Source organism: Xiphophorus hellerii, chromosome 4 (assembly GCF_003331165.1).
Source record: "Xiphophorus hellerii strain 12219 chromosome 4, Xiphophorus_hellerii-4.1, whole genome shotgun sequence".
Classification (NCBI taxonomy): Eukaryota; Metazoa; Chordata; class Actinopteri; order Cyprinodontiformes; family Poeciliidae; genus Xiphophorus; species Xiphophorus hellerii.
Window position 1 is genome coordinate 30,464,780 of NC_045675.1, and position 27,570 is coordinate 30,492,349.

At 44.0% G+C, this 27,570-nt stretch overlaps 1 protein-coding gene across 2 annotated transcripts in view; it reads left to right on the plus strand.

Annotated features, from left to right (window-relative positions):
• Positions 1-3,249: 3,249 nt before the first annotated feature.
• cdh8 (cadherin 8) overlaps positions 3,250-27,570 on the plus strand; it is a 164,999-nt gene continuing 140,678 nt past the window's right edge. Inside the window, exons 1-2 of one of the 2 annotated variants that reach the window (XM_032560617.1) lie at positions 3,250-3,659; positions 5,298-5,867. In XM_032560617.1, the coding sequence (XP_032416508.1) occupies positions 5,607-5,867 (261 nt within the window). In that variant the 5' untranslated portion in view covers positions 3,250-3,659; positions 5,298-5,606. The remainder of the gene's footprint in view (positions 3,660-5,297; positions 5,868-27,570) is intronic. The other variant, XM_032560616.1, reaches the window with a different exon arrangement.

Here is a 27,570-nt window from a genome sequence, read left to right on the forward strand (position 1 = left end):
CTCTTATTAAGGAGAGGCTTTCTGGTCGCTCTACCATCCAGGCCTGATTGGTGGATTGCTGAAGATGGTTGTCCTTCTGGAAGGTTCTCGCTCTGACAGAGTGACCATCGGTTTCTTGGTCTCCTCCCTGAGTAGGATCCTTCTCTCCCGGTCACTCAGTTTAGATCAGTGGCTTCTAACCAAACTTCTTCCATTGACCAATGACGGAGGTCGCTGAACTCATTGGGACCTTAAAGTAGCAGAAATGTCTCTGGAACCTTCCACAGATTGGCTCCCCAAGACAATCCTGTTTCGGACGACTACAGACAATTCCTTTGATTTCCTTCTTGGTGTTTGACCTTTGACCTGCTGTCAACCATAGGACCTCATGTAGGCAGATGTGTGCCTTTCCCAATAAAGTCCAATTAACTGAATTTACGACAAGTGGATATCATTTAAGCTGTAGAAACATCCAAAGGATTATCTGTGTAAACAGTTCAGTTTAGAGCTGCTTGTTTTCTGTTTTCAATAAATTAGCAAAGCACTCAAACTCTTATTCATAATGGGGTGGATTTGTGTAAAGAATGTCGAGGAAAGTCTGTAACATAAGACAATGTGTAAAAAGTGGAGCGGCTGTGAATACGTTCCAGATGCTCCGTACATGTGTGGGAGGCTGCATGTAAGCAATACCAGCTTCGGTTGCTCCAACGTGCTTCTTTGTTTACTTCGATTCGAGATCAGCCGCGATCCCTGAGCAGTTCCTTTATTTTATTTATTGATTGTTTTGTTAAATAACACATTCGTGTCCATCCACCCATATCCGACGTGCCCCGCGCGTCCGCCAATGACGACTTCATCCATATGGAGAAAGAGCAACATGGCTCAACATTTACAGCCTCATGCATTATGCAGCGGGGGCTTTTAAGAAAGATGATTGGAGAATTCCCACCTGACACGCAGCTGCGGCATCAAAGCGGGAGTGGGAGGAGAATTAAATCGTACAGAAATAAATAACGGTCGACTTGATGTCTTTGCTAATTAGGATTTCTGGCATTTGGGTCAAAAGGCCTCCAGGAGGAAAACGGAATAAAAAGAAAAGAAGAGAAAAGCCTCTGAGGAACAGGTCTGGGGTTTTAAGGTGGTGAAGCACAACAACATGCTGTGTTCTCTGACAAAGTCTTTTATAACCAGCATTTCAAATGAAATCCCATGTACAGCACCTTGTACATGCCGCGTTGGAGCGGATCCAACGCTTTGACATCTTTTAACGTCTTGTCACGTTAGCATGTTGGACCCAAACAATATCAGATCATTTTTAAGTGGAAGACGAAGTTTTACGGATAAATTCGTTTTGCAAAGAGTGACATATTAAGTGTCGAGCCCGCTTTGCTCCTGATGCCTACATAAAGTCTTACGACAGCGGTCGTGTGGAGGTCTCACAGCTCGGGTCTGCAGCCTTTACAACCTAAAGATCCATTTTTGCTGTCAGGCCAGCCAAATAAAACTCCTTTAGAGCCACAAATGTCGCATGCCTTTCTGAAAAAAAGAAACAAAAAAGTCCTCTATGAAATACGGTGTCATTTAATTTCTAATTTTAGGATTTAAAATAAAGATTAGCATCAAATTTAGCAAAAAAGATGAATAGATTTTTTTTCCCTGTGGGCTGGAAATTGATGTCACCCCCCCACAGATTCAAGAGAAATTGGTCTTAAACATGCTTTTAGTGTCATTCTTTGTGGAAAATCCATGTTATGTCTAACAGTTGTTGATTCTTCAGAAGTTTTAGCCAAAGTAATTTAGAAACCTAAACAGAGATTATTAATCAGAAAAGCAGCACCAGTCAAACTCTGGAGGAGCTGCAAAGACCCAGGCGCTCAGGTGGGAGAATCTGTTGACTGGACGGCTACTGGTTTAGCCCAAAATAGGTCAACATTTTTCACATTGCACAAAATACACTTAAGTGGGAGATATGAAAAATCTGCAGAATGTGTCCATTCTGTCACATTAACCCGATTAATCGATTAATCAACAGAATAATCGATTACTAAAATAATCGTTAGGCGCAGCATGCAAAGATGAAAGCTGCTGTAAGCCCAAAACACTTGCAATGGCAGCTGCGGTGAAACGTGGTTCTACAGCAGGGGTCTCAAACTCCAGTCCGCGAGGGCCGCAGACCTACAGTTTTTAGATGTGCCACAGGTACAAAACACTGGAATGAAATGGCTTAATTACCTCCTCCTGGTGAAGATCAGTTCTCCAGAGCCTTGCTAATGACCTAATTATTCTATTCAGCTGTGGTGCAGCAGAGGCACATCTAAAGGTTGCAGGACTGCGGCCCTCGAGGACTGGAGTTTGAGACCCCTGTTCTACAGAGTATTGACTTAGGATACAAATACACACCACACTTTTCAGATTATAATATGAAAACCCTGTGTCATTTTTCTTCCATGTAACAATTATGATCCACCTTGGGCGACCATATTAACAATATATATATATATATATATATATATTTTGAAGTTTGGGTTTTTAATGTGACAAACTGAAAAGAGTTAAAGCCCCTGAATGTGATATTTCCCCCACGGTGAGACTTCACTGCTGCCGAGTAGCCACACAAACACTAGAGGGCTCCCTCTATGGGCAGCTAAATGATTCCCTCTGCTGTCATTCACACACACACACACACACACACCCACGCACGCGCACTCTTAATTCATCCCCGCAATGATGAGCCATGACCTTTTCACTAACGGTCTTAATAAGAGCCTCACCCCCTCCCGTACCCTCACTACTTCTCTTTTGCTAGCCAATAATTCGTTTTTTTCCCCCTTTTTTTCCTGTTTTATTTAATGTACGTGAAGAGTTTTTTCCTGTTTAAATGCAAAAAAAGGCGCAAACATCATGTTAAACCCGGAAGGACAGAGGAGTTCTCCTCTTTCCCTCAGCCTCCAGCGCGTGTCCATCTGGTCGCGCGTGAACCCGATCAGATGTCTGGAAATGAGCAGCCGCGCGCGGCTTTCTGCGTGTCAGAAAGCTCACGCGCCGTTTCCCCCCCAACAGTTAAAAAAAAAGAAAAGAAAAGAAAAGCGTAACAGTGAGAATAAAGACGCATTTTAAAAAAAATATCTACAGCTGACGCTTTGAACGCGAGACGATATCCTTTTTTATTATTGTTGTTATTATTATTATTAATATAATTATTATTATTACTCTGCGTCCGTGGCCGGTGCTGAAGCGCCGTGCGTTCGTTCATTTGCGCGCCTGTTGACCCGACTCCTCATCAACCCAATGAGCGCAGCGGAGGGAGGTTTCTCCCCCTCTCTGCTCCTCTCCTCCTCTCCTCTCCTCCTCCAGCGTGCAGCTCTCTCCTCCATCTCCTCCTCACTTCCCCAGTCGGCCAGCCAGCCTGTCGGAGCTCCTCTAACTGCGCGCAACCAACACCGTGTCGCTCCGCATTGACAAACTGCAGGACGGATTTTCTTTATTTCTTTTTCTTTTTCTCTTTTTTTATTTATTTTTTGTTGTCGGCCAGGCGCTCGTTTTGCACATTTTGGTTTTTATTTATTCATTTATTTATTTATTTTTATCTCGGAGGGAAAACCCTAATGGAGTTTTTGGCGTTTTTTGGAAGGCAACACGCTAAAATAATGCAGCAGCGGGAAAGGATCCGAGACTAACGAGTAAGTACAAGCGAGCCACCGTTGCATTAAAAAGCGAAGCCCCGTCAGGTGGGCGACTGACACCTTCATACACGGTGAGGCTGAAGAAGACTTCTCTTCTCTTATCCGAGCTCGTTTGAGAGATTCCGTCCCCAAACCCAGGAGGTCTGCAGAAAGGTCTGCAACTTAGCTTATCATTTTATTTATTTATTTATTTTCAAAAATTTTTTTTTCCTCCCCACAACTCCTTCCTGCGCCTGTCATGCATGCCGGCTGCATGTGGATGATTCCCCCGCAAATCGGACCGCTTGTGCGCTCCAGTCGCTCAGCTGATGCGCAAAGACGGACTGAAACTTCAGAGAGAGTGTGAGAGAGAGAGCGCGCTGTTAGATGGTACAGATTCAACCCGGCGCCTCGTACTTCATGGATTTGATTTAGAAACGGCAGCAATAACGGAAATAAATAAATCAAGCTTGTGCGTTTCCCCACCTTGGACAGCTCCTCTGGCTGGTGCCCGGCGCTCTGTTGGCGCCTGAGCCGCCTGGACGCGGCTGCCACCCGCCAGGGAGCTGTCCCTCTGTCCCTCTTTCTCTCTGTCCTTCTGTCTCTCTGTTCCTCTGTCTCTCTGTTCCTCTGTCTCATGGTGCTGAAATGCATGCTCAGGTTCAAACCGGAGTGGATGCAAGACGTAGAGAAACGCAGTGCAGATTGTATTTAAATATTTGTTTGTAAAATCTTGTCCTAGGAGAATTTTTTTTTAATATCTCCTTTTGTAATATGTAATTTTTGGTCTCCAGGTCACAATGTACACTTCAGTACTGTTGCTTTGGGCTTCAAAATAATTGTCCTTGGAGATGCAGTAGCCTTACGTTGTTGGGTCTGTAAAAGTTCCTGGGAACTGGAAACAATCTGCTGGGCTCAGTGAAATCATCTGCATTAGTTTTTTGGTCTTTATTCCTGTCTAATGAAATCACATCCAGCTGGTGAAAGTTAAAGAACACCAGCTTTGCTTTATCAGATTGCTAGAGAATTTGCTTCGAAAATATTCAAAAACATCAACTTTGTGTTCATGCTTATCATGACAGAACACTTCTGGTGTGATATTCCATATCTGCTTCAGTGGGTAAACATTCCTCTCAGCACCCTTTTTTTTTTTGGCAATAATCTCGTCTGGTTTCTTTCGATATCAGAGGGCTGCAGTCCTGTTGACATCGCTCGCCTGCCTCACCTTGGAACTTAGAGAGCAGGGGAGGAAGAGGACGAGGAGGAGAGGGTGTCTGAGGAATCTGCCTGCAGTGTGTGAATGTGCTCAACCTGTCACAACATCAATCACACGGAAACACGAGAGTCCTCAAAATCTGACCGGGATAATCCCCCCAGAACGACAGATTACTAACGCAGCAGTCTGATTATGGGTGTGGAGGGGGCGGAGAGCCTAGGAGTACGGTGCTTCTTGTTCTAGGAAGGATAAGGTGAAAAATTAGATGAGGATGTCGGGTCAGGGCCGCTGCTGTTCCTTACAGCTCTCCCCTCCCAAATCACCTCTCCACTCCCTTAAGCTATGACTGTCACACAGAACTCCTTCAGATGTTTCCTTGACTTCCTCGCGACCCTCCACGAGTCCGAAGAGACTAACAAACTCTCATTGCTCCCTTTCAGGTCTCCCCCTTGGAGTAACGGCCAATGGACTCCACGCAGAGAGCCTCACCCCCCCTCGCCAACTGCTATGGAGGCACGCCAAGCCACGCCGGTGACCTTTATCGCACCATGAATGCAAGCTCCGCCGCTCTAAGAGGACACAAGTAACCTTTTCTTGTTATCTAAGAAGGAGCTGTTGATCTGAAGAGAGAGGAGGGGGGAGGCGGGGCAAGAGGTGGAGAGAGGAGGAGGAGAAGAAGAAGAAGAAGAGTCCAGTAAAACAAACAGTCAAACAAGCAAAAAAAAAAAAAAAAATCAGGCAGCGACAGGATGCCAAAGAGGTCCGAGGAGATGCTGGTGGATCTGTGGATGTCCTTGCTGCTGGTGTGGATTACTTGCGTCCCCTCCGTTTCCACGACCCCCGTGGGGGGCCAATCCAGAACAGCACAAACCGGAGGGTCGGCGGCGGCGGCGGCGAGCAGTCTTGGCGAAGGACAAAGATTACTGAGTCGCGCCAAGAGAGGATGGGTTTGGAATCAAATGTTTGTGCTGGAGGAATTCTCTGGACGGGATCCAATCCTGGTTGGCAGGGTGAGTGTTTGTGATTGTCAGCGTTATATTAAGCTTGCTTATCGTGTGCAAACATTAATTCGGCCCGTCTGAATGGGTCCGTCTTCCTCCTTGTTTCGCTCTCTTCCCAATGGGTGGTGGGAGGGCTCAGGGTGTCGAAGAGGGGAGAGGGAGGGGGAGACGGAGATTTGAGGCCGAGAGAGGACAGGGGAGGGCAGGGGTCTATACCGACACAATCTAAACTACATCCAGGCAATATTTTCACTTTTTTTCCTGTTTTTTAGCTTATGCCTTTGTATGCCCTTGAAGCAGATTTCTAGTTTTTCCCACAGTTTCTGCAGGAAGAACCTTCCCTCTTCCCGCTTTGCCACATGAAGGCATGCGTTACAGATTATGCATGGCACAGGAAGCACGTAGGGTAGGTTCCATTTTCCGTCCTGCAGCTCGGGGCCACCTGCTCCCCCCGGCCCGGCGTCGAGGTGGAAGGCTGTTGGCCGGCCCCGCCAAAGCAGCTTGTTCACAGCTCTTTGCTGACTTTCACCTGGGGAGAGTCAGCCTGGCATCCTCCCTTCCCTCCCGCCCGGCAGTATCATCCAACCACTCTGGCAGGAGCAGGGACACAGGCCACCGGGCGCAATATTTGATCTCGCTTGGTAATAGCCTTTTGCAAACAGTTTACCAGAATCTCAAATTGGACAGCAAGCTTGTATCCCCAATGTTGCGTATGACTCACTGGCCAAGTAACTACTTTAAGCATCGTCCTCTGTTCCAAACCTTGTCATATGGCCTCATCCATTAAAGATTGGCCACCACGTGGGGTTTGCACCTGTGTTTTCGGAATATCGTGCAAACGCGACACAAAAACGCTGTTAAGTGACGCATTAATTTTTCAGCCGAGTCATTTAGGCAAGCCTCCGCAGGATTCGACAATGGCTGCTCATTAGGATGCAAGAGGAAACAAACACTCGCGGGGGCCACGGGGTCCGCACGTGAGCTTGGAACGCGAGGTCTCCGCCACAGCTGTGGGATCCAGAGCGTCGAAAGCTCAGCATATCACCTGACAAACTGTTACATAATCATGTTTTTCTCTGTTTTTTTCTATAAAAAAGAAAAAGAGAGAGAGAAGAATTTGCGATTAACTGAGTTGAAAATGTTCTACAGGGAATAGCAGGTACAAAAACACTCTACGGTCCATATGGTGAAGGATGCTCTCTGTCAAGGCCTCTGCTAATGCAACGGAAACTTGACTGTAGGGCAGGTTAGTCACAGGTACCTTCCTGATGAAGGACAGTGTGAGGACCGGGTGCAGAACGGAGGGGTGCTGGGGGAGGGTGAGCGAGAGCTAGCCCTTTTGCAAAGCGCTGATGATGGGTTGCGTTCACTGCAAGGTTAAGTGCTCATGAGTGTGGCTGGCAGAGCCGAGATAAGTTAGACCAAGATGGCACCGCATCGGTTCAGGACTATAAATCTCCCTCTCCCTTTTCGGTACCTCTGTCTCCTTTTCCTTCCACTTTTTTCCCTCCCCGTGTTTCTCACGCTTAATTAAAAGATGAATCAAATGGGTGGGAGGCGGGATTCAAATGGGTCGTATAGCTCTCTGGGTGTTTAGCTAGATTTCCTCCGCAGCGTCTGCCGCAGACAATTATCCAGGAAGTCGAGGCAGAAGTTGGACTCCTTCCATCAGAGAGTTTGTTTATAGCCACAAAACTCCGAGCCTTAATTCGACTCCTTCTCCCTAATCCGCGCCCGTGACCCGACTCCTCTCACCTACGCCGACGAAGTGAACCAGAGAAAGAGACGGTGTTTGTGAGGAAGAGATCATCCCATTGATTTTCTTTTTTTTTAATACCAGGGTTCCATCTGCTGTGTTTTCTCTTACCACAGAGCATTAGCATAAAGACTGGAGAGCTGTAGATAGGGGGGTTTGAAGAGGGTGAGGTATGGAAGGCAGAGACGGACAACTACGAACCATGACAGTACCCCTCTCTCATGGCAGCACCACCACCGCTGCCCCCAAGCCCTCTTTTTTTCCCCCCCCTTTCTCTTTTCTTCTTCAGCGCACCGTTTCCTGACATTGTGATTCAGTGAGCGACGTGCTCGTCAGCCCCCGTCAGTCCCGCTGGCGTCGGTCGAGGCAGACATACAGTACCTGTTAAAGTGAAGCCGGGGAGACAGCTGTGAAAGCTTGTTGCTGGGCTGTAGCTTAAAATGAACACAGAGTTGGAGCGGATTTTAAGGATTACTCATCATGAGCCAAAGGTGTTTCAGAAATATCCCATCATTAAGAACAGAAATAGGCAAATGTGGGAAAGCAGACAGACTCAGTCCTCCAGAAGCAAGAAGGAAGCATGCATGTGACTGGAGCAGACAGAGAGCCCATGAGCCGCAGCTGTACAGGCTCAAGGATTTGGAGAGCCAGAATTTTTGCTGCTTCGATGTCGTCTCAGTAAAAAAAAAAAAAAAAAACAGATAAAAGGTCATACAGCATACATTCTGCTTTAATGCATTAATGGTGATCTATATAGCAAATACTGAAAAATCTGATTTCTTTCTCTCCATTGAAGGCATCAAAACTCCCACTGTTTTCAGTGTGTAAGCACATCAACCCACAGCCTGTCCCCTGATGCATTTCATTTGGATAATCGGATAGAGGTTAGAGTCACGCTTTGATGCATGTATGGGAATATTTCTGTCATTTGATCTTTTTTCTGAACATGCAGGATGTATTTTTATCTGGTTAACGTGTTGTAGTTCTGGAATCGGTCAGAGCAGGAGCTGGTAGGCCGGAACTCGGAGACGACTGGATATTGATACCTGCTGGTTAAACTCTCGTTGCTTCCTCTCCAAACGCCGATCCACACTAACTTCCAAACACTCGCACTACAGAACCATTGAATAAATTAGAATACTGTTGAAAAGTCGGTTTATTTTAGGAACTTTATCACCCGTGAAACACATTACATAGATTAGTTGCACACAAATGGATGTTTTCTACCGTTAATTTATGCTAATTGTGATGATTTTCTGCTGACAGTTAATGAATAGATGACATTTAAAAATTGGAATATTATGTCAGAGCAAGAAAAAGAAACGTTTTTATGAGATAAAAAATGTAGACTTAATGAAAAGTATGTTTAATACTTGTTTAAAGGTTGTCAAGTTTTAAAAGGTGCTTTTAATTTGACAACTTTATTGAATATGACTGTATATGTGGATCAATTTAAGGTTATTAAACTTATTTCTGGTTGTGAAACACATCCGTCTAATTTTGTCCCAATTCTGCTTCCCTTAAACTTTAAAATATGAAGAAAGTATCAAACAGCTGGTGTCATTCTGAGGCCCCAGCACTCAGTCTGTGCTACAGAAATGATTTGCTATGGTGCTCTTAATACCTAAACCTAATTGTAACCTTGATGTTTAACCCTAATTTTTAACACATCAAACACAAACTACTTTGAAAAATGGTTAAATCTGAAATTGTTTAATATCCTATGTGGAGAACTTTGCATACCCAAACTGGAAAGAGTGAATATGAATTAAGTTTTAGACTCTTAAGTCCTCAGACTGGTGCTTTTTAAAGTTTGCAGCAGCATTTTATCTACCTGCTGTCTCTGAATCGGTATCAGACGACTCCCAATAAGAATCTCTCGAACTGCTCAGATTGCGATTTTTGTCCAAAAAAACAGGAAACGATTTTATCCCCAAGAAACCCCCGGGTCCAGACTCTGCGTCTGATCCGAGCCGTCGGCCTCGTCCTCCAGCCGTTCAGCCTCTCCAGTCAAGAGCTGCTTCAATTATTAAAACATACAGCGACGCAACTCGATTACACCAGGCCATTAAAGGCAAAACACTGTGTTGGAACAAAAGACAAACAGCGTGCAAATTGCTGCGTTTGCACCAAAGAGATATCCGGATGTGTTCGCCCTTTGTAGTGCCTGGCAGATTGATGGTAGTCTGCACTGAGATTTTTTACATTTTTTTTTTTCTAGACATGACTTCTCTAAACTCCTTTACTTCAGATCATTTAACACAGATCCTGTTTGGTTTGCTAATGATGGATTCCAGGACTGAAATGGAGTGTAGATGCACTAATCTGACTGATCCTTCATCCCATTGTCCAACGCTTTCATCCGCTGCAGCATTGTGTATATGTGTGTGCATGCGCGGGGGTGTGTGTGTGTGTGCGTGTGTGTGTGTGTGTTTCCACAAAGAGAATCGGTAATCAACCATTAATATTCATCAGTTCAGACTGAAGTGTGAGATTGCAGGGAGTGACAGTGATGCAGACCAAAAAAAAGAGGAAAAAGGCTTTGATTACTGATTCAGCAAAGAAAATGGATACGTCTGTAAGGGGGGGGGAAATGGCTTTGTCTTTCCTCATATGTGTTCTGAGGAAAAGAACATGGGATTTATCGTTTTTAACAAGCTGCAGGAGAGCATTCTCAACCAGACGGAGGGGGGGATAGCATCAGGCTGGAGCGGTTCTGGAAGTCTGCTGGGTGCTTTTTTTTGTTGTTGCTGGAATTAAAGGTGATATTTTGTAGACTGCGCTCCCTTCAAAAAAAATAAAAAAATAAAAATAAAAAACGAACTCAAGAGGCATTTCTGGGACTGACGTCTTTGAAATGTTTCAGTTTAGATTTTTCAATTTACGTGGTGCATTCAGGTGAAACCAATAAAAAGATCTCGGGGAGATTTAATTGGTTCAGTGTGTTGTAAAAGCAGCTGCTCCTTGCGCGTGTTTATGTATTTATTGGATTCTGTATCTCATAAAGTAAAATTTTCACAGCTCATATGAGTCGAGGTTTTAATTGCTTGTCGTTTTGTGTTTACCACCTGGCTTTGGACTGTTAATGCGCCGGCTTTGTCCAGGATAGTGTATAAAACCCATTTCAGACGTTGCTGTTTGATGCTCTCTACTTGGCCTGGTTAGCGGTATTGACGTAAACCGAGGGTTAAAAACTAAAACTTCGCTTGGTGTCATCCGTGCTGCTGAAAGTCATTTTAATGGCTGGTGTTTTCTCTGGCTTGTTAAAACATAATGCAGCCCAACTGGTCAACTTGTTGCCAATCAACTTGTCTGTTTTCTGACAGTCATTGCTTAGAGGTCTAAGGACCGCGAACTTTAATGCTGGTTCAAAACTGTGGCGTGATATCTTCATTACTCCACGACTGTTAGCTAATGTCACATTGGTTGACCCCTGACAGATGCACCAGCCACAAAGCAGAACAGGTCAGTTTTTCCTTAAGTGATGATCAACAGGTAAAATACTGAAAAATTTGTCCATACAGAACCAGGGCTGGGATTAAAAAAATTTCTACGCAATTAATTGCAGTTTTCTCTTTTGCATACAAAAGTCCAGAACCGGAACCTTTGTATTGTGTTTCTGGTACGGCTGTAATGCTAACGCACATCCGCAAATAGGAGAGATGGACGACAGAGCCGCTTTTCCTGCTATGTTTTTGGCTTTTAAAAATCGATCTGATTGGACGCTGGAAAAGACTGCTGCAGCAGCAGACGTCCCCGATGCTAATGTCAGTGTCAACAGTCCACAGTAATAATCAATGATTTGTATGATTTTAGCAGCAGAAGGAATAATTGTTGCTTCTCTCTTTAAAGCTAAAGTAATTCAATCAGGTTGTGTTGGTTTTTTAATGTCATAACAGATACCAATCACATTCTGACTTGATGCACTTCGGACTGCCGGGACTACATGTGTGATGCTCTGTAAATCCCAACTCCATCTCTCTCTCTCTCTCTCTCCTCCTCTCTCCAGCTCAGACTTGGTGATTATGGAGAGGGCGACTCTTGAGCCAGAGTAAGCTCGCCCCCGGGGCTGATGGGGTGTGGTACGGTGACATTGTTGAGTTCAGCAGAGATGGGAACTTTAAAGGCGAGACCAGGGTCCTGAACGGAGCCTGGAAACAAAGTCCCCAGTTGATGCTTGGCAGATCAGAGCCCGGCCGCCGATCCCCCTCCCACCTTTATCTACATCCAGCTCCCTTCGCAGCTGAGCCTCCTGTCTGGCTCTGCCTTTGATTGATGGATGAGGAGTGGGAGTTAATGAGAATATTAGCCGAAATATTGCCGGTGATTGATAGCCATTATGACACGTAAATTACAAGCGTTGGCTCGGATATAATACGTTCTGAAACGCAGCCTGAAATTAGACGCGGGTTCCAAAAAGCTGCGGAGGGAGGGTGGAATCGGAAAGCTGTTATTAAATCCTGGAAAGGGAAAAGCCCATCAGTGTTTTTGTTGGACTTGGTTCCATTTGCTTTCTCACACCCACATCAGCTCCTGGAAAATAATAAATAAAGAAATAAAACACCACAGCTCTATAATCTCCCTTCGAGCTGTGCCACACAGATCCGTATTGAGCTGCTAGTCTCAGATCGGCGTCCTTACCTCATGTGTAATTTAAAAAAAGAAAAAAAAAAAAAAAAAAGAAACACATGCTAACAGCTTTCAGTCTGCTGCTTCTCTCTGCCTTCCCCTTTCGACTGGCTCGGTGGGCTCGCCTCTTTCCCAGAAGGCCCTACCTGGATAGTATATCACCAACGCCAGCGGGGCCATTACATCAATGGACCGTGGTCACAGTCTCCCCCCCCGTTCCTTTCCAATCTCTCTCCCTCCCGGTCCGTAATAGAACACCGGGCGCGGGGACGGCTCTGATGGAGCCGTGGGATCGCATTAGCGCTGCCCTTGAAGAGCCTGACAGGTCGTCCGTGCCTTTGTGTCGTCGTCGGGCTTCCCATCAACGACAAGCCCGGTATGTCTGTGTGCGTCCAAGTCCAGACAGACTCGAATGAGATGAGCAGACACAGGCCTGGATGGAGTGTATTTAGACAAGAAGGTGTGTGGGTGTGTGCGTGTGTGTGTGTGTGTAGCAGTAAATACAATGCGCCTGGCAGGCTTTATAGCAGCCGTATCTTTGCAAACATTTGCCGAGGTGTCAGCGTGGTCATATTTATGAGAGATTTCTCTCCAAACCGCATTATGTGCGCATTTGAGCAAGTTGAAATCTCTGGCGCTCTGAATTTACAGGTGACCTTATCCTCACAGGCATTATTACGTTCCTCCCTCCATACACTGATATCACCCGCATCCTAAATGTTATTGTGAAGTGTTTTTATTCTAACCAGCCAGTCTCCGGTGATTTAGCGGCGCTGCTGAAGCGGCTCACGTTTTTTTTCTTTTACCTTTTGGCATATCTGTCACTCTTAGAATGCGGTGCATGATGGGAGTTATTCGCGCCTCACGTTTTGTCACGTCATAGCCATACAAGTCGGTGTGTTTCATCAGGGTTTTATGTGATTGGCCAACACAAAGCAGTGGTTAATTGTGAAGTAGAAGAAAGAACTACGTGGTTTTCTATATTTTTCACAAATAGAAATGGGAGAAATTTGGAATGAACTCGTTATGCGTCGGGGTGAACTCGTGGCTTTCTGGCCGAACTCTAGTCTTTAAAAATCTTGATTCTAATTTTGGCCAATAACGATAATTTTCCATAAAAAGTCACTAAATATAGATACAAAGTCATTAAGTTAGCTATGGCTGGGTGATTATTTTTAACTTTGCAGTGCCGATGTGACCCAGTGGGTGTGTCAGTGTCACACCACTGCAAAAGGAGACGGTGGCAGATTTGAAACTTTTACAGAGACGGATAAGATCGATTAAATATCAGCCGATCGCCCAAAATGAAGAAAATCTGAGTTAATTTATTGATACAGTGCTAATTATACACAAGCTGCAAGTGTTCCTGTGTGGGTGGACAGACTGCATCCGTTCCTGTTTGCTAAACAGCTCAAGCTCAGTCAGAACAAACTGAGAGTCTCTTTGAGCCTCAGTTTTTAAGTTTCATCGCCGATTCGTAATTGGATGTAGGTTTGGACTTTGACTGCGTCATGCCAACCCTTTGAATGAATTGATCTAAAGCATTCAGTTGTAGCTCTGGCCGTTCAGTTTTAGTTTTAGTTTTGTTGACCTCCTTGGAGGCGAGTCTCTTTAATGTGAGAGCAGCAGGGGCCTGCTGAGTGGCATTTGAGGTCCTCACTGCAGTTCAAGAACACTACAAATCTGGTCCCCCTGCTCAGGTGATTAATGTGAATGGAGAGTTTTTCTTTTTTTTTTTCTTTTAAATTAACAAAAATCCTAGCATCAATTAAAATGTTTTAATAAAAAAATGTTATACACCAGAAAATATTCATCTTTTCAAAGCCTATCTTTTTATTTTCCCTTTAATTCCACAGTAAACAGGCAGGTTATTTATTTAGAGTATTTTATATTTGGTTTATGACTGAGCAGACTTCCTGATTTTAGCTGTTTTTCATTATTTCATTTCATTTTTGCCCACATGACAAAACGTTGGGTCACCCCGGTGTTGCGGCCTCTAGCAGGCGCTCTTCCAGGATTGCCGTGTATTTTACTCCATTTGTCTCATATCAAATCTGACCAGCTTACCTGTCTCCACAGCATGATGCTGCCACCGAAAGATATCAAAATACGGATGGTGTGTTCAAGCTCTTTTTTTTTTTTTGCCAAACAATTTTGTACGTTGGGCTCAAACATTGGATATCAGCTGACGTTGCAAACTGCAACCAGAACTTCCTTTGATTCTCTTTCAGCAAAACATTTTCCCACAGAGCTATTACCTACAGTATATGGTTAATGTTTGTCCTGTGTACAGAACATCCCACCTAAAGTTTGTATCTCTGTAACTCCTCCAGAGTTACTGTGGCAACTCTTTGCTGATTCTCAGCATTTTACAAAAATTTGTGCCACAAGTTAAAGATGTGCATTTGAAAAAGCAAATAAAAAAAATAAAAACTATGTACCATCTTCCTTCCACTACCCAACAGAACACCCTGCGCTTTTGTTTTGACATGACCAAGTGCGTAAAAGTTCAAGGACCGTGAATACTTTCGCAACTCACTGTAAAATTCACTCCAGCCTTTTCTGTTGCATGCTGCAGTTTTTTCCCCTCCCCTTGTTCGTTTTCATAGGGGAGTTGAAATCGGGTTTCCGCTCGGCGTATCATGTGAAGGCACGCTCCGTCCGCGCTCTCCTGTGTACATGCATCAGCTGCAATAATAATTTAACAGGAAAGCACATCAATTCACACGGCTTCAGAGTCCCTGGGCAAAATAACAAGCTTGCCGCTATCAGTCACATCTGTGGCTTGGCATGATTAAATCCGTGTTGTACGGTGAAGGGGGCCTGACGTGAGACTGCTCTCCCCGAGCTTCTACATCACTGCTAATTCCTAGCAAATGCCCCCCCCCCCCCCAAACCTCCTCCCCTTTACGGCTGCACCCAGGACTGCGTCGCTATGATTGTCACTCTCCCCTGTCAGCGTTTGTCGGTCAGCGGAGTCCGGCTGTTTCGGGGCTAAAATAAAATGTAAAAACTGGAGAGAATTGCCAACCTCTCATTAAGTCTAAATCTCCTTCCCTGCCCTCGCTTAACTATCTCCCCTCCCCTCGCCTCTCATCTCCATCCCGCCCGCCTCGCTCTGTGCCGCTCACCGGGGCTTGGCCTGCGCTGGCTGTGTGGAGGTAGAGCGCTTATTGGGCTAAATCATCTGGCTCTCTGCCTTGAACTTTGCTCTAACTAATTTATAGGAATTAAAGTGGTTCACCTCAAAGACCTGACTGCCAGGTTGTCTTGTCTGAGTTGATCTCCTAAAGCAGGATGCTGCTAAATTTAAATGATGTATAATTTATATAATTATGAGATGACTTTGCAGCGGTGACAGACTTAAATCTGTCTGCGTTTTGCCCTGTGTTGATAATTTAATAATTGTTAAATAACGTATGCCGGGTTACTGAAGTCAAGGTATGTCAAGGTTTTATTGCCTTATTGACTACCTTTATTTACCGTTTACTTTGAAAAGTGATATTTTTCTTTTGCCAACAGATTATATATATGGTGAGAGAGAGAGATTATTTATTGAATATGTCCTTTAGATTTGATAATAGGCATTTAGTAAGAATTTTAGCTAAATGGAAATATGCATCAGCAGGCCTTTTTGAAATCCACGAGCACCAGGAACGAGTGGAGCCCCGTCTGTTTTTGGTTCAGTATCCACAGATTGTTTTGTGAAATTAAATTTCATAGAGGTGGCCAGACCACGCCAGTAAAGATGTTGGGGTGGTACAGATAAAAAATAAATAAACAAAACTGCAGCAGAGGCTCTGCATGGCTAGCACAGCTCAACTTTGGATAGTTTGGAAAAACTAGTAATCTATAAGTGTCTTCTATGTGAATTAAATGACTGAAGGCTTTCAGGCAGATAAGCAGCGTAGATTAGCTTATTATGCTCTGGGTATTACTTATAAGCAGGAAGGCAAAATAACAAATTTGTTTTTTAACAAAAATATGTACAAAGCTTAAAATTACTTAGAACTGCTACTAAGCTCAAGCTCAATGTCAAAAGATTATTCGAGAATTTTAACAATTGTAGGAATTAAATATGCATTTCTGCTTTATATAAAATTAAAATTCATTACATGATTGTCTTTTTTTGTCTTTTAATTCAAGTAGGCATGGATATTTATCGTATCATCTACCGTGATAAATTTCTTATAAGAATTTAGATTTATTATTGCCACAATAAATTCCAGGTAATAATGTTTAAAAACTCCTAAGCTTAAAATAAGAGGAGAATGATTCAGATGCAATCAGAATACGGACCTCATGTTCTCATCGATTCAGTGGTTGAGAATTAGCCACTGTAAATGAGGTTCTGATTACCCAAATCTGATTATTCAAATCAAAAAGCTTATGATTATCTGAAACCTGCTAATTGGCCCCTGCCTCTGACGTGGCTGCAGAAGCGGCTCCGGATTCCTGCAGGATCCGTGTGCTCTCGTGGGCTCCGTGCTTGGCTCCACTCCCTGGGAAGCTCCTCTCCTATTGACGGATCCGAGCGTACGCGAAATGCTGCGGGCGGCTTATCCCCGTGCCTCTGCTCCGAAACGCGTCCCATTAGCCAAGCCGGGACTGCCGGAGTAATCTCTTTAAGAACGGATGTTGCTATTGTGTGCGCGCTCGCGGATGTGCATTGGGCTCCAGCGGTTTGCTCGGAGCGCACGTGGGCTGGAGGAGGAGAGACAATGAGGAGGCAGTTCTGGAAACGGATGGTGTGGTGTGAAAAGGGGTGGGAGGTGGACAGCCTATTTCGGGCCCTTAAAAGACAGCAGTCCTCTTTTCTTTTCCTCTCATCAGTTGCTCCCTGAGCTCCTCCTCTTCGCTCTCCATGAACGCCTCACACAGTAAAAGCAACATCAGTAAAGAAAAGGATGTGACATTTACTTGGAGATCTGTGTCTTCACCTGTAACAGTCATTAAAGATGATTGTCATCACTCCTGAGCAGAATGCTCAGGGTTGCTCACCTCAATCACAAAAAAAAAATAAATATGGAGAATCAATGGCCCTGTTCTCTGCAAGCTCTTCTCACTCTGTGCAACCGTCCCCGACTCTGGTATCTGGGTGCCAACAGACTGTGGCTTTGACCTTTCCCGCAAATGAATCATTTCAGTTTAATGATCCTTTCTGCAGAAAGAACAAAAAGATAGCTGGAATAATAGGGGATAGAGAGGAGATGGGGTGCAAAAGGCCAGAACACGAACCGCCACCTTCCCCATACTTTATCCTGGAGGCTGGAGAGGACACCTGTGTCCCTCTAATAGCATCATTTCCATGTGTTTGTGTGTCTAATGGTGCATTCACACCAACACTGTTTAGTTCACTTTAATTGAACTCTAGTTTGTTTGTCGAGAAACTCCGGTTAGTTTGGTGAAGTGTGGATTCATAATCAAACTCTGATGACCAAAAAAGGGAACTCTGGTTCCCCTACAAACCTCGGCCTCGGTTCGGTTGAAGTGATCTCTGATGCAGTTCGAATGTATATGTAGATGCCATCGAAGAGCGCTCCAAAAACAGGAAGAGGACCAAACGGCCACCAGTCTAGTGCTGGTGGGAGAAATGGCCAAGGACAAGAAAAATCCTTCAATCAGACATCACTCCGTTTTTGTTTACATTTTGTGAAGAGGGAAATTGCGCTCAGTGTCTTCCACAGAGGTTTTCACAGATTTTTCAAAGGCTTTGATTGTATGATACAGTGGTAAAGTGTACCCCAGCAAATGTTGCCATTTTGGTCCCCAATTAAATCGAGTCTACCATTCTGCTTAGTCCGATTTAATCAAACTTTATTTTATTTGCTTAGAAAGTCTGGTTCGTTTTGTGAGATGTGAATGTGCAATATTGAACTCTAATGTGGACCGAAAAAGGAAACTCTGGTCTGGTACAAACCTGGGTCTCAGTTCAAGTGAATGCCAAGGGGACCAGAGACCGCTCCAAAACCAGGAGGCAAACTATAGTTCAGGGCATTCTGGGTAAACGCAACCAAAACAAAAGCAGGAGTCTAGCGCTAACAGGAGAAATGGCTCGTGGTGTTTTGCCAAAGACAAAAGAGAAATCTAGCAACCGCTAAAATCTGACGCCACTCAATTTCTATTTCAACTTTGTGAAGAAGTGTCTTCTTCAGAGGTTTTCATGTCGTTTCCTTCAGTAGTTCTTGGTGCAGCGCCACCACAGGTGGAACAGGTTTTTCCATTAGTTTTGACTATGTAGCACATCGCAGAGGGAAAGTGAATTACAGCACTGAAAATGAAACAAATGTTGCAATTTTGGTCCCCAGTCAAACCGGGTCTATCAGGTGTGAAAACACCCTGAGAGTTCTCTGATACATCCAGCTCATTCCTTATGAATCAGCTGTCTTAAAGAAAAACACACCCTTAAATATACAAAAGCAAGTGGTGGTGATGAAAACACATTCTTCCCTGTGAGTGTGCGGGGGTGTGTGTGGGTGTGTGGGGGTGTGTGTGTGGGTGTGTGTATGAGAGTGAAAATGACACATTGGAATTCTTTTTTTTCCCTCCTCCGATGTTTGATTAAGTCTTCCTTTTTACCCTAGCGAGATCAGAAAAAAAGGGGTGGTGGTGGAAAGTAGGATGGGGTGCTGGTGGTGGTTGGGGGAAGGGGGAGCAGCATGAAAAATTCAAAACGTTATAATATAAAATCCAGATGAATCATGAATGCTTTATGGGAATCAGGGCCGAGCGCACTGGATGCTGAAACTGTGCTCAAAGAGGCCTGTCGTGTGCGCGTCCTCTGCCAGTGCCACATGCGACACCGAGGGACGGGGACGTCGGCCCTCTCCGCTGTGAAAACGAGCCGCGGAGGGCAGTGAATGGAGGACGCCAGGAACATGTGAAAAGCTTTTAGGGGCCAGAGGCCTTCTGTCGGCGAAGTCCGCCTAATTGCTTTCATCCCTCGCCGCAAGCGCTTCTTGTTGTGCACGGCGAGTGGACATGAACGGATGGGTCCATCTGATGAAATATTAACAAATCTTTGCTTACAACCAACGCTCCCCTATTGTTGGAACATAGCATTCCAAGGAAAACTTCAGCTATCGTGAATAATAGAGCATCCAATTAGTGGAACATCCTCGCACGTGGTTTTGATGAAAGAGCACGGTTGACTGAGGTTGGATGCGGCTTTACTAAGACCACTTATGACTTTAGGACACGGGCGTCAAACCTGCTGGAGTGCTTTTATTAAGGAATATAAACACTGATATGATTCTCGGCAGAACCCCGGGCCGAACGATTGAGTCACTTAGGGAAGATAAACCGTGATGACACTGCTGTACCACAGTTTGTAGAAGCAGAGCCTCAGCTCCCATTGCTGCAGCTGACTGAAATGTGGGAGCTCAACCTGCCTCCAGACCAGGTGTCCATGGCGACCTACTAATTGGTGAATTGTTCTGCTTTGGTACAAGCCTTGTGCACAGAGGCGGTTGGTTTGTTTACAATTTATTGGGTGGCATGAGATGTTGACAGCGTGATAAAATAGTTATATAGATGTTGCCACAGTGTCACACTTTTGCCGTATACATGAGTTAAAGCAAGAATGTGAAAACGTACAAGATGATCTGCATTCACCATGAATATTGCTGCCAATATAAATCTCGACATTACTCTCTCCAGTGTTTGGATATACTTTCTTTGGTACACTGTTAACAACCAGTGGGAGTTTTTTTTTATTTTGTAGAAATATGGCAATTTGTAAATGGAAAAAAAGTTATCTAGCTCAGAAAATCAATGGATGATAATGTCTCTTTGATTAGTAATTATAAACCATATAGTCAGTAGCATGTGTTTCTGAGGATATTTAATGGAAGAAAATCTTCAGCAGAACCAGACGGAGGAAGGCTGACCATCTGCCTTGACCGGTTGGGGGTAGGAGAATGGGCTGAAGATACAGACATGAGCCCAGAGTCAGGGATACCTGCTAAAAACACAAAGCTCTACAAAAATAATAACAACAAAAGTAGTGGTTTGAGGATAAATGTGGGAAGAGGCCTGATGCATCTTGTGAGATCCAAGATCATCCGCAGCATGTAGCAGAACAGCTAACGGCACTGCTCACTCCTCACCACAGGCATTTAAAAAGCAAAACACCTGAAATCTAGAGGTAGGAATGCTGTCTTTATGACTTGAATTTCTCTAAAAGTGAAAAGTTATTCAACTGACAGAGACTTCCACTCACTGTTGATATAGTACGGAGCTACACGTCCTTTGGGATGTGATAGAGTTGTGAAATGTTCCTCTCAAAGCTCTCGATTTAGTCCAGACCCTAACATGCATCGATATGAAATGGTCCATAACAAAGAGGCCGTTTCCATAGGCTTGGTGGACTCAGCCCTCTGCAGCTGAAGGGCGCAGGTCGTCTGTCATTATTTCCTTTTCCTATGAACTTGTGAAGTTGGTCTTCTCTTCTGTGATCGCTCTCTTTACTTTTGTAAAGCACACATACGCCAAAACACCATGACAGCGTACACTGTCAGCAGGAGGAATTTCCAAGGCTACGTTTGGTGTGTCTTGTGTGCATGAAGTTGAACGTCCCAAAACCACGTGTCAACAGTTCAACTTCAATCTGACCATTGAGTCACCTGATGAGAACTCGAAGTTCAGCTCCCGCGCCTCCACTTCAAAAACACTCAGTTGAGAAATTTCAGGCATCTGGTAAGGATTACTCCTCAGCGACTCAAAAACGTCTGGAAGAACTGTATGTTCACTCTGATTGGGGATAATTTTTAGGAAGAAAGATATCCGAGATTCCCTCCTTAACATGTCACCCCTACAAAAAACAATCTCGTACAAACCCAAAAAGCTGGATGGATGGGCATTGACTGTGGATTTTTCAGATGTACTGAAAGGAAAGAGGCTTTAAATGATGGAAACTGAATTAAAAATGTGCAGCGGAAGCTTTAATGACCTCCTTGTCTTCTGTGTAAAGCAGTTGATCAGGCCTTGGTGGTCATTACTGTCATTCTACAACAATCCCAAAGTTTAATTCACACTTTGGTTTGAAAGGCATTTATTAAAGTGAAAGCACAAAGGTTGAACTCAGCCGAATTTCCTGAAAGTGGAAGCCTACCTTGCTAGCAATAAAATAAAAAAAATGCCTTAAACAATGGCGGCCCTCTTAATATTTCATGTGTGTGCCACACAAAAGGAAGGCAGATTTGTCAATAGAAGCGTTTTAGTCCAGTAACCTCAGCTCAGGGTGTACCCGTTGACTGAGTCTTTTCAGAGAGAAACAATTAAAGTGCTCAAATGTCAAGCAGCAGGTGGGAACGAGAACTACTCAGAATTTCAGCCCACCAGCTGGTTTACAGGCTGTGTGGTCACTGAAATTTACAGCTAGAATACATTACACCTCACCCACACAATTTGCAACAATCAAATTACATAATACTGTCAATCTAAGCCAACGATATGATCACCCCGGAGAACACGGTCAGGGTCTGCGACTTTATTTCTTTGAAAAGTAAAAGCTTAATGTGTAAGTATTCTACAGAGGGTTACCGAACTTCTGGAGTCCACCCGGAGTTTACAAACCAGGAGATTTGCACCTTCACAGGCTGCCAGTTTCTCACAGTTGAACACACATCCCAACACGCATAGACATGCACAGCGAACTCACACTTACAGACAATTGGGAAATCCCACTATACACAACCTATGTAAGTGGGTGGAAGCTGAAACGAAAGTCTAAACCGCGGCACCATGAATCTTTTGTTCGTTAATATCTGTAATATTTCAGCGGCGTGTTACGCCAGCAGTCCCGGTGCCGCCACACTCTGCTCTCCAACCATGCATGCACATTGCCTGTGGCGACGCCTGTATCCCTGTGATAAAACAGCTTCTATGTGTTTGTGGCTTTAGGGGCGCAGTCATACATCTCACTTGGTGCCTGGTTGGTGTGTGTGAACACTGAACTGAATTAAAAATTCACAAACACAAATTTGTCAACCATATTATCCTTTGGGAAAGAATATTTTTCAAGAACCAAAGCAGGAAACCCAAGAAATGTAAAGACACTTTAGCACCTCAAATACACACAAGGAGTGGTGTCTTAGAGGGACCCCCACTCCCCCAACCCCCACTCTCTGTAAGTCTCGAGAGATGAGCCTCCTCACTTCTGAGAGAAGGAACTCAGCCAAATGGCACAGTGCCCTTTTATGTTACTTTCTGTGCTTTATCTGCGTCACAAAAAAAACCCAACCGAGCGTGGCGAAGAAAGGGAGCAGCTGTGGTGAGGAAGCAAGGTTGCGGCGGCTCCGTGGATCTTTGAACGATTTGCTGTTGAGGCGGTTTGGGCGACTCGGGCCAACCCATTGTAGGTCCATCTGGACGGAATCGGTCACACAGGTCCGCGTCTCCCTCCGTCCCAATTGGCCCTCCGTGTTTACAGACGCAGGCGTCAGCTCCAATCACCACTTTGCCAAGACGTGCCCACGTTTATCGCCGTTTCCCCAGGTGCACGGTCGCATAAACACGGATGTGCACGCAAACACAAACCCACACGGTCTATGTCTTTCTTTGAGTGGCCAGATAAGAAAACATGACATTATCTCTTTTGGTTTTTTTTTTGTAATGTTAGTGAAACCGTGCACGCCCGCTGACGCGCCTGCAGCTCATCCTCGGTGTGTATACATTCAAAATGCTAATGCTGTGTCTGTCTCCATGACCTTTTCTTCTTTGGTGATGCCCGGTGTTTTTATAAATACTGTGCTGATATCCTAGGATGTGTAATTACTGCACCGCGGCAACACTGCCTCTTTATTAGTTTTCTGACAATGGCCCTCCCCGTCACCACCGGGGCTTGTGGGTGTGTGTGTGTGCGTGTGTGTGTGAGAGAGAAAGAGAGGCTTTTGTGTAGCCCTGTTTACGCAGCTGAATACAAAAGCACATGTACTTGTGTTTCTGTTCACACACATCTGATAATGTAACTTTTAGCGTGATGATGTTTTGATTTTACTTGCCAGTTAAGGCCATCAATATCTTTAAAACCAGAACCTTTGATTGATGGGTTAATTTTGGAGTTCCTCATCAGACCAAGCTTCTGTTGTTGCCTTTTTTTCGCAATTACATGTGTCCGTTTTTTGTGATCTCTGGATGAGTTATTGCTGTCCTCTTGTCCTAATTTTGATGGGCTGGTGACTTCTGGGAAGGTTCACCACTAGATTTCTCCATAAGTAGCTACTTGCTCTCAGTGTAGCTTTCCAGAACCGTAGAAATGGCTTGATGTTGAGTCTCACCTAGCCTGGCTGTTGTGTTCTGACGCAATTCGATTCGCAGCTCACTTCAGTCGTCTGGAATTTCTCCGATAGAATTTCTCCCAGGCCAATCAGTTCATGTTTTTTCAGTAAGCTTCATAGCATAGCGATTGAGCTGGCAAATTTAGGGGTGGACAATATGGATTTACAGTTTTGTCACAATATTTTCCAGTTCTAATGTGATTACGATAAAGATAAGAACTATTTATTCTTTAATTTTGGGTAACTGTGCAGCTATGACTGTATGTCACAGCAATCATGGCTCCACACAAACAATCGTTGCTCATGAAAAACATTCCCAGTCTTAATTCACTTCTGCAGTACATTAGTCATAAAAGTGGTGTGATTTGTATCACTAGGCTGCACACAGTAACAAGATTTAATTATATTTTGAACTTTTTTATATATATATGTACTGACACTCTTTTTTTAAATAAGTAAATACTTATACTATACTTTTTTAAATAGTAGAAATAAGTCAAACTAAGAATCCCAATAATATGGACAGTTTTACACATCATTCATTCGAATTCATTGTGACAACAATAAATCAAATTTCTTCTAAGAAATTTAGCACAATAAATGATAAACAATATGATAAACACCTACCTCTAGGTACATTACATATGTCAGGGCCAAACGTTAGCAACTGGGTAAAATCAGATCCAATCTTTCTAAACTTTGACACAGTCCAGGTTTTTCTAGCAGGCAATCGTTTCTCAATAGCCAAGGGTCCAGACTGTGTGTGAAGAAAAGCCAATAACAGGGCTCTGGTTTTTACCAGGCTACTTCTCACCCCTTGGTGAACTTGTTCAGGTCATATCGTCAGACAGGTCCTGAAGTTATTTTTTTGTCTCATCTGGCTGAAACTAAACTCTGCTTACTAAAAGATATTGCATATTACCACTTAATCATGTTTTAAAAGGTGTGGGTTATTTTTTAACAAATGACCAAGTCGAAAATTTAAAATTTTAAAAGTTGGTTTTTGTATTTACTCTGCAAAGACATGACAAATCCAGATTTTTTTTTTTTCATGTCAACATAGGATTCATATGTTCTGGACTTCTGCACTGCCTACGTGTGGTTATATACAAAAGCATGAATGGTATTCATAATTTTGCATGTTGAAAGGGTCTGTTAGTGCAAGGTTTTGTGTTCATCAATACATTCTCCTCCAGTTCAGATCCGAGGATTAGGGCCGTTTGAACTTGGTGGTTCTGCATAAAAATGGCAAGTCCTGGATGCTCCGGCATGAAAAGGAGCTGGCTAATTGCGAGGTGTCCCAGCATGCTGGGATGGACTCACACTGTTTCTTCATGGGGTGTCCTCAAGATGTCTTGAACAACACGGCAATTACATTACAGTCGGAGTGGTGTGTAATAGATGCTTTCAAAAAGCGGCAGAGAATAGAAGGGTTCCTCTGAAGTCATGCAGCAGCCTGGTGTCACTGGGCTTTCAGATAGAAACTGCGAGCGCTCAGTCAATGCATGGAATGCATGTACGCCGATTGGAACGTATCCCAATCACAGCAGGGAGTCAAACGGGAAAGTGAACTTATCCACTTGTAAATGGGAGATGCTGTTAGCTTCTGCGTGTGGAAGCATATTCTGAATCTGAGTTCTGGTCCCTCGTGTCCACGTTGGATCAACACGCGTCTAAGCAGCAAACGCAGCAAAAGCAGGCCGGGGCGTGCCAGTTACGGGACATAATTGCTACTAATGACCATTAGGAGTTTGGTTTACATCCTCCGGGGGCCGCAGAAAAGGCCTTTCGTCTTATCAGTTGATTAGGAACAAATAGACGGGCCGGATCCTGCATATTAAGTAAACAGGAGGCTAAAATGGTGTTACTCTATAAACGGGAAGCCTAATGGAGTGGCGGGAAGCTCATCCCCTGCTAATGTGTCAGCAAATGGATAAGTACTCACAAACCCTAGCTCCAGTTGTCAAATACTGTTTTTCTTCAATTTTCTTTCTGTTTTTCTTTGGGAGTCTAAATTCTATATGGAGGGGGGGAGGGGAGAGGCAGGAGATTAGACCTCCTTACATCTCCATCATGTTTTAGTGTCGAAGGAAGATGTACCTTAGGCAAACACCACCTTAGCATGACTTACCGTCTGGCACGGATGAAGTTTTGAAACCGTCCACTGATTGAAAGGTTTGAGTGCATCCAGCTGAAGAAAGTCCGACCTCATTTCTGATTCATTTAGCTAATTCAGTCACTTGGGGGTGGGGGGGAGACTCAGATCTTCAAACATTCACCCCATTGTTGGCTAGGTTCACACAGCAGGCAATTAAACCCAAATCCGAATTTTTTTAATATTGTATATCTGATCTTTTCACTCCCTAAAAAAAATCTGATTTGTGCCACTTCTGTATGTGGTACTAAATCTGATTTTCTTTTTCAAAGCATCTACAGTTTGCGTCATGATTCGACACCAGAAGAAGCCAGACGTGGTAAATCGGGGTGTGAATGACGTGTAATTATGACAGAATTCTGTCAGTGAAGCGCATTACATCCCAATCCCCATCACACCACTCTTAGTTTCAACTACGCATCCAAACAGAGTCCTCTGCAGAAGTTGCTTCTAAGGAGCCACAAAATGTCTTTTTTCTTCTCCGTCTTGCTATGATCTTGTGACGATAGCGTCGGCTCCATTGCTGAATAACTTTCAAAGCGATCCATAGATGGTGGCGTCTATTATTACCTCCGTAGACTGTTTGCCACTTTGTGACATCTAGGTTGCTCTATGTCTGAAGGGTCTCATTGGGATCGTACGCCGTTTGTACTGTAGAGCACCAAGACCTGATGTGTGAACATGGCCATGGTGATTTGGTCTTTGAAGGTGTTTTTGGCACTAGTAACAGTATTTTCACAGGAACGCTCACCTGCTCTACCCACAGATCCACCCTGAACACCAAACCTCATACCCTTCATTCCAATACACACACTTCACCAAATGTCAATACTTCAGTCTCTAACACTGTTATAAGTACAGTGCAGTGACAGCGACTTTACTTCCAAAACCAGTGAGACACATCAGCGTAGACCTCTGTGCTGCTCTTCACTAAAGTCACTTCAGCTTCTCCAGCAGCATCTCTGGCATCCAAACCGTCAGTGACGGCAGCAGCGTTGTTTTTTTCCCCTCTCGCAGGATTCATTTGCATTATGCAAATGAACAATTGATATGGATCTTCTCCCCTCCGATGAACATTTTGCACAGCAATTTACCAAGCAAGTAATTACTTATTGACAGAATAACATCACACAGGAAATTGTCGTGTACAAATGACAAACCCATCTCATTGTAATGGCAGTTGAAAAAGAAAATAATAATAATAATAATAATAATAAAAGACAAAAAAAAAATCTAATATGAGTAATAATAAAATTAGAAGTTGTGAGTGATTGAGGCAGGCAGCCGTCGCGGCTGTTCTCGCCGCGCTCTCTCCGCCGCCACCTGTGGTTGCGCCCTGCGCTCGTGGCTTTGCATTTTAATTAATTCCAAACATTATTAAGGATACAAATTCACCGTCTCACTCGAGTGCACTACGCAATGTAGTTGAGCTGCAAGAATATCAGTAATTATCCATGTAGTGATGGAATATTTAGGCCGCGTGCGTGTAACCTGGCTTTTACATTGTGTCGCGACGAGCGATGAAACTTTCTTCTTTTCTTTTTGTTTTTTCTGTATTTCATTTTTCAAGAACAAAATAAAAGAGTTTCGAAAATATTCTTTGGAATAAGTGATGTCAAACAGAGCCAGGACCGCCTGTAGCTGCTTGTATGCAAAAGACTCAGCTACTCCAACGTGATCCTCTGTGTTGAATTATGAATCAAAGGCTGCATTCAAAAGTGCGGAGAAATAATTTAAGATTTCATAGATTTGTGTTTATTATTTGTTTTTGCAACTTGTTTTCTACTTGGGAATAGCATCCCCGTGGCATCACTTCTCCATAAAAAGCACTGCAGCGTCTTTACTTCTGGTAGGAACAAAAAAACAACAAAAAAAACCTCAAACAGCCATCAC